Raw genomic sequence first — 7,524 nt, forward strand, 5'->3', positions numbered from 1 at the left:
TATGTGCATGCGGACCGCAAACTCGCACATGATGGGATTGGGATCCTATCCATTCAACGAACGATTGATATTTTTTCAACTTATCTCGAGAAAGATATCATCTTTTGAAAATGAAAGAAAAAAAATCATCTCAATACGCATATAAATATATATGAGATCATATAGAGTTCGAATTTAGATATTTATTGAAAATTTATTCCTCAAGAAAGTAACTAACTCTTTCAATTGACATCTATTGGATACTTCGGATGCGGTGTTGGCAAATTTTAATGGGGTCAATAGAAAGTATATTCCTTGCAAGCACTGGTGTTATGTATGTGGTACATAGAGTCACTGATATCTTTCTATATGTAGCATAAAGCTTTGCCTCTGCATTATTTACTACCTTAATGCGCTATATGAAGACAGGGGCTGCGTTGTGTTTTGAGTATTAATTCACTCATTAGCTCCACGAAATTCAATAATTTTCAAATAATATATTCATTTAGTTTGAAAAATTTAGCTAAAAGTATCAGCTACTCACATCTTAGAGGAAGGAACGGTTCATATCTTGTCAATGCCTCGGGGCCACCATTTTTTTTTTTTAAATTTCATTTTCGTTTTCCTTTTGGCGAATGCTAAATTTGCCCTCAACATGAAATGCATACCATATAGGCAAAATGACAAGTCGGTCATGTCACTTCTATCATGTCTCTAGATTATTCTTTGATCATTGAGCAACAAGGTTTGTAAATGGGAAAATATTCCAAAAATTCTTAAACTTCTTATACCTTTATCAATTCAGTCTTAAATTTTTTAATTGTGCCAACTAAGTTTATAAATAGAACACAGCCATCTTCGCTTCTTTTATACTGTTCCTGCACGGGGGTGATGCAAGTGCCCTCCAGAGAGAAGTTGCCATGAGCCTCTCCGTTCACCTTCTCGTGCTCTTTCTTCTTTCGTTAACACAGCACCAGACGCCCGCGTTTGCTGCCAAAAAGGTGAGCACTCCAAGCCTAAGCCCTCGCACTGTTCCGTTAACGATGGAATCTCTCCATTTTAGTCTTGGTTTGAAGATGGTCGTATCTTAACAGATATCATCATCATCTCATCATCACCATCATCATGAATATTTTCTTTTTGTTTTTGTGTCTCCGTGTGCGTGGAATCGAAGTCGTACGTGGTTTACTTGGGATCTCACTCGCACGGCCGGGACGCTTCATTGGCTGATCTGAGTCGAGTGACGGAGTCTCACCATGAGTTTCTTGGCTCTTTCTTGGGAAGGTATTGCATTTCGATGCAGATAAAGTTCACCACAACCACTTCTTGTACTTCTTCTTATCGGTTTATAGTACGCATTGATGACTATGTTTTGTATAGCCGGGACGACGCCGAGGAGGCCATCTTCTATTCGTACACGAGGCACATCAATGGCTTCGCCGCAACTCTTGAAGATGAAGTAGCTGCCCAAATCGCCAGTAAGCTCCGACCCCTTTTTTCTCCCTTGGTTTGGAGTTTTGACCACCGAAAACAACAGTCTTTTTGTTTGCTTCTATCGTAAACTTGGAGTGCAACTTGCGCTTCTTGATGACAAGTTGTGCAACCTTTGGTTCCCACAATGCTTGTTGTTCCATCCTATGCATTTTTTTTTTTATAGCGCAAACCCTCCAAATAATTAACAAAAGAGCAATGTTTCTACACATCTACGAAACTTTGAGAAAGACTATTGCAGTTGACAAGACGCGTGCGTCAAGTGTATCAATAATATTCGATTGAAAATCCAAACTTAGCCCGTCACATTGCTAAATAAATCAACTCTAATTGTTCGAATTTCGTTTTTCCGCCAAGGAGGCACTTAGTTTTTCTTTTCCATCTTGAATGCTTATTGTTGGTTTTCTAATCTTTGGCAGAGCACCCAAGAGTGGTGTCGGTTTTTCTGAACCAGGGCAAGAAACTTCACACAACAAGATCGTGGGAGTTTCTAGGCCTCGAGCAGAACGGCGTGATTCCTTCCGAATCAATTTGGAAGAAGGCTCGATTTGGTGAAGATATCATCATTGGGAATCTGGACTCAGGCAAGCCACTTCGACCCACTATTTATTTATTCATTGGGAATCTGGACTCAGGCAAAAAATGGGGAAAGAAGATGTGATCGATTGGGGTTTTGGCGCATGCAGGGGCGTGGCCGGAATCCAAGAGCTTTAGCGACCAGGGGTTGGGACCGATTCCGCCAAAGTGGAAAGGAATCTGCCAAAACGACACGGATCCTCTCTTTCGCTGCAACAGGTTCTTTGCTTGCTCCCACTCTCCCACTTTCTTATCCTTCCTCGCTCAACCCCGAAAGGAAAAAAGAAAAAAGAAAAAAAGGTTGCCATTTTCTAAACGCTGACTTTTCTCCACCCAGCTCCTTTCGAGAAGGTAAAGGGTACTTTCCTATCATATCTTTTGGTACTGCGGTTAGTGGTAGTGTCCGAAGTCTTTTAAGCATTTCTTTTTAAGGTAAATTTCTTCGAGATAGAGTTGGCCATGTTATGAACTATTTTAACTCGAACTATTTCATGGTTATAAACTAGGTCTTAGATCGCTTTTGTTTTATTAAAAACTTCGTGATAAAAGAAAATGGTTATTTCTCATTTGTTGGATGATTTAGGGAAAATGATTTTCTTCTTATCATAAGGGAAGTCGTTTTTCCCAATTTAAGCATGTTGTTTTCAATTTATGAAAAATATTTTTGTATATCGATTAATTTTCCGTCATCCATATATTAGAAAGTCAAAAAAAAATTTACTGGAAAAAGTTTTCTTTTAAGCAAACAGACCTATAGAAATAAGACATTCTTCGAACAACTTGTACGATACAACCTACAGACATGATTAAAGGAGGGACAATGATCATGATAGTTTTTAAACTTTAATTTAATGTGTAATATTATTCTTGAACTTTTGATATATTTAATATGGCCCTTAAACTATTCTTAAATATTGAATCTAATCCATTCCACAATAAAGTTGAATCCATCTTTTATTATATTTTTACCTTTTTCTTGGATCTATAATAAGAAAAAGTAAAACTTCATTTGAAGTTGTATTGGCCCGCCAATTATTGGTTGTGACTTTCGCCGTCCAATGTCATCGACCACTTCACGAGCACCCAACGTCAATTCCTCTCTCGAGCTTGCTTCACCCCTACATTTGGTTAGGGTTCATGATGCTATATCCGGTGTTGTCAAGCCCTGAACTCGGCCTTGTTGAGTTCGAGTAACACCATTGGTGGCGCAACCACTTACCCTTCCTTTGGAAAATCAAGGTTTTCTTTAGGTCCAAGTCTATTATGTAAATTTCTCAAATGATGAATTTATTTGCAATCTTCGAGTTATCTGAAAATGTGTTCATCTGCATAGAGTTACATAACAAGGTAACATAAAAAAAGAAGAAGTTGTTATCTAATTAAACATGTTCCCTTTTAAAAAAAAAATCGATTTGACATATGAAACCATTTTTTTGCCTCCCTTTATTATTTTCTCAAGAATTGGCCGACTTTCACGAGACGTGACTATCTTCATCTCCACCTTCATTGTCATCACCTGATATTTTTTGTCTTCCTTCAAAACGGACAATTCTCATTTCTCTCCGCCATTTCGCTTTGACCAGCTCTTGGGTCCGAACAATCTTTTCTTTCTTCTTTTCAAACTTTTGTTTTTGTCTGGAAAATCAGGTTAGGTAAAAGATATCAAAAACCCATAATTGTTGACTTTCGTTTTCGTTGACTGCCTTTTTGCGCACCATATCTTGCTTCAGCTACTTTGACTAGTGGACAATATCGTTCGGCGAAATAAGAAGAATTCTAGTCTATAGCTCCTACTGTTTCTCATTTATAACTTACTTTCAGGTTTCGTTTATTTCATAAAATATAAATAATTTAAAAATATTTTTAAAAATGATCGCTTTTATTACTTACAATGATAATTAATAAAAAAAATATTTTCATTATTTATAATAGTTTATCTTTAAATATTTTCATGAACGATAAAAATATTTTCCATTCATTCTCTTTTTTTTTTTTTTTGGTATGTGATCACTTCTAGGAATTTTTAAAAAAATTATTTATTTTCTGGGAAATAAATGGAGGTTTAATGAAAATGATTTCTTATGACATGAGGCGAATGACCTAATTTTGACCGAACAATGTTTATACATCTAGTTCGGTGCATGGAAATTTAATTAGCACTATACCATTCGGACTCCAACACCTGAGGCCGAAAATTGTACATGGAGAGTATGAATCGTTCTCAACGTTTTAACTTTTTATTGTTTTTCTTCAATAAGCGAAATCGGAATTTGTAAGTAAGCAATTTTCTTATTTCTAAATCTCCTTCTCACACATTAATTTGGCAACCCTTTTTTCAAATTTTTTAATCTTTTTATTTTATTTTATTCGTACACATTCACTTTGGACATAGATTTTGAAAAATGAAAATGCAAAAGTAACTCCCGCCAACGGAATCGTCGATCCGCAGGAAACTCATCGGCGCCAGATACTTCAACAAAGGCTACGCCGCCGCAGTGGGGCCCCACAACGCCTTCTTCGACACGCCCCGCGACTATGAAGGCCACGGGTCCCACACCCTCTCCACCGCTGGTGGCAACTTTGTCGCCGGCGCCAGTGTCTTTGGCTACGGCCGAGGCACCGCCAAGGGTGGCTCCCCGAGGGCTCGGGTTGCCGCCTACAAGGTCTGCGGGCCGCGGGTCGCCGCCGGCGAGTGCTTTGACGCGGACATTATGTTCGGCTTCGAAGCCGCCATACACGACGGCGTGGACGTCCTCTCGGTCTCCCTCGGCGGCGGCGCCCCCTCCCCACTGTTCAACGATGGCATCGCGATCGGGTCCTTCCATGCCGTGACAAACGGCATCGTCGTGGTTTGCTCGGCCGGGAACGATGGGCCCAGCGACGGGACGGTCTCGAACATCTGGCCTTGGCTGATCACGGTGGCGGCAAGCACCATGGACAGGGATTTCTCCAACTACGTGGTGATTGGCGATCAGAGGCGATTCAAGGTCAGACTCCCTCTCTCAATCCGTGAAGCTGTTCTTAGGGTTTGACACACGCATTACCAATTAGAAAAACTATACGAATGCACTGGAAATCGCATGTTCAAATGATGAATGTCCGCAAGGTGATTAGCGATATTTCATCGAGCATGACCCTTAATTGTTGCGTCGGTTCGTAAGCTAATCTGGACAAGAGATAAAGCCTGTTTTACTGTTTGTCACATCGCGTCGGGGATTTTGATTGTGTAAATCAGTGTTGAATGCGTTTCTGATTCCGGGAAACTGCTAATTCTGTATATATGTGTCCTTTTGCTTTCTCCTTTTGCCCCGAAGGGTGCGAGCTTATCACCGAAATCCTTGCCTGGAGGCAAGTTCTACAAGCTGATCAGCGCAGCGGATGCTAGATTGTCTCATGTCTCAGCGGATGAAGCGTAAGGATCACAACCATTTCCGCACTATTGATATCTTGCCATTATCCTTTGCAGCTGAAAAATTGATTTACCTCTTTTGCTCAGCTCGATGAATACTCCATTGCTAACTGTTACGTGTTTATGGTTGCATAAGACAGGCTACTCTGCCAGAATGGAACGCTTGATCCGAGGAAGGTGAAGGGGAAGATCCTGGTTTGCCTTTGGGGAGAAAACGCGAGCATCGACAAGGGAGAGAAGGCCTTCCTCGCCGGCGCGGTCGGGATGGTCCTTGCCAACAATATGTCTTTGGGAAACGAAATCAAGGCATACCCACATTTCCTTCCCGCGTCTCACGTCAACTACGGAGACGGCGCCGCCATCTTCAGTTACATCAAATCAACTAAGTAAGTGCACACAGGCTCCTCTTTTGCACCCTAATGACAGATTCTGTCATGGCGAAAAGTTGTTCTTGGTCGAGCTCATGAGGCCGGCATAACTTCTGTCCGCGTGATTTGATGTGTTTGCGCAACTTTCGTTGCGACAGGTTTCCCACTGCTCAGATCACACGCGTAGTGACAAATTTGGGCGTGAAGCCATCTCCACTCATGGCGGCTTTTTCCTCAAAGGGGCCGAACACCATCACACCCGAAATTCTAAAGGTACTTTGAAGGTTCAGCGCCGATTTAGTCACGCTGCTTTTGTAACAATAGCTAGTTGAGTTACTGACATGATTATGACCAGCCGGATATAACTGCACCTGGAGTCAGCGTCATAGCTGCCTACACTGAAGCAGTGGGGCCGACGAAAAGGAAATTCGATAAACGCCGGGTCTCTTTTAATGCTGTGTCGGGCACCTCGATGTCGTGTCCTCATGTTTCCGGAATTGCTGGTCTTCTGAAAACTCTACATCCAGAATGGAGTCCTGCTGCAATTCGATCGGCAATCATGACGAGTGGTGAGTATGAGTGAATGATATACTTCGACTACATTCTGAGCTCAACTGCTATGTCTGATGGGCACCCCGAACCTTAGGGGAGTGAAAATGACAAACCTGCCGCCCTTGCATTCTCCACTGAAAACAATGCGAACTGAACCTGTACATAATATGGTCATGACTAACTAGCCTGGTGTTCCATAGGTGTTTCCAAGATGCATAACGTACTGATATCTTTGCCCCCCGTCTGTTTGCTTGCAGCAACTATCCTAGATAATGCAATGGAATCGATCATGAATAACTCCTTCTACGAGGCGACTCCATTCAGTTACGGAGCTGGACACATCCAACCCAACCGTGCTATGGACCCTGGCCTGGTCTATGATCTGGGCATCAAAGATTATCTCAACTTCTTGTGTTCTCTAGGCTACAATGCAATGCAGATCTCGATGTTCTCTGATGGTGCCTACAATTGTTCGAAACACATTGGTCTTCTAGACTTCAACTATCCTTCGATCACGGTTCCTAAGCTCTCGGGATCAATCATGGTGACTCGAACTGTGAAGAACGTTGGCTTGCCAGGGACCTACAGGGCGTCGATACTGGAACCAAATGGAGTTTCGGTTCTTGTCAAGCCAGCCTACCTGAAGTTCAAGAAGATTAATGAAAAGAAGTCTTTCAAGGTCGTGCTGAAGGCGAAAGGAGCCAGTGTGACTGGGGACTACTCGTTTGGCGAGCTGATATGGTCGGACACCGAACATTATGTGAGGAGTCCTATTGTTGTGAAAGCCATCTGATGACTGTTATTATAGTGCCGAAAAATGGCGTTCTTATTAAATTGATGTCAATCCTATTCACGAACGGTGCTTCATGAATTTAAAATAAAGGTTTGCAAATTATAAGGTCTCAAAACTTATTAATTCAGAAACTAGGATGGAGATAAATTTTTTATTCATCTAAATGCTAATCGGTCTTTATAATGAGAGCATTGTGCATTTTAGGCATGCAAGCATACTTTGCATCTGCAGAGGAACTCTGTTCTCTTCTTCATTTATTGCGTGAGCATCCTGCTACTGCTTCTCTTCATCCATTGTTTGGAAAACTGAAGTTTCAGAAGACTATCCCTTTGCTTGGACGACTAATCAGCCAGTCA

At 41.5% G+C, this 7,524-nt stretch overlaps 1 protein-coding gene across 1 annotated transcript; it reads left to right on the plus strand.

Annotated features, from left to right (window-relative positions):
• The first annotated feature begins 825 nt into the window (after positions 1-825).
• On the plus strand, positions 826-7,283 carry LOC120295414 (subtilisin-like protease SBT5.3). Its single transcript, XM_039316552.1, has 11 exons — positions 826-980; positions 1,154-1,263; positions 1,360-1,457; positions 1,890-2,054; positions 2,157-2,265; positions 4,496-5,033; positions 5,361-5,458; positions 5,596-5,841; positions 5,982-6,096; positions 6,179-6,392; positions 6,633-7,283. The coding sequence occupies exons 1-11, from the start codon at positions 900-902 to the stop codon at positions 7,166-7,168; spliced, it is 2,310 nt and encodes a 769-aa protein (XP_039172486.1). The 5' UTR covers positions 826-899; the 3' UTR covers positions 7,169-7,283.
• The last annotated feature ends 241 nt before the right edge of the window (positions 7,284-7,524 follow it).

The sequence above is a fragment of the Eucalyptus grandis genome, chromosome 1 (genome assembly GCF_016545825.1).
Source record: "Eucalyptus grandis isolate ANBG69807.140 chromosome 1, ASM1654582v1, whole genome shotgun sequence".
In the NCBI taxonomy this organism is placed as follows: domain Eukaryota; kingdom Viridiplantae; phylum Streptophyta; class Magnoliopsida; order Myrtales; family Myrtaceae; genus Eucalyptus; species Eucalyptus grandis.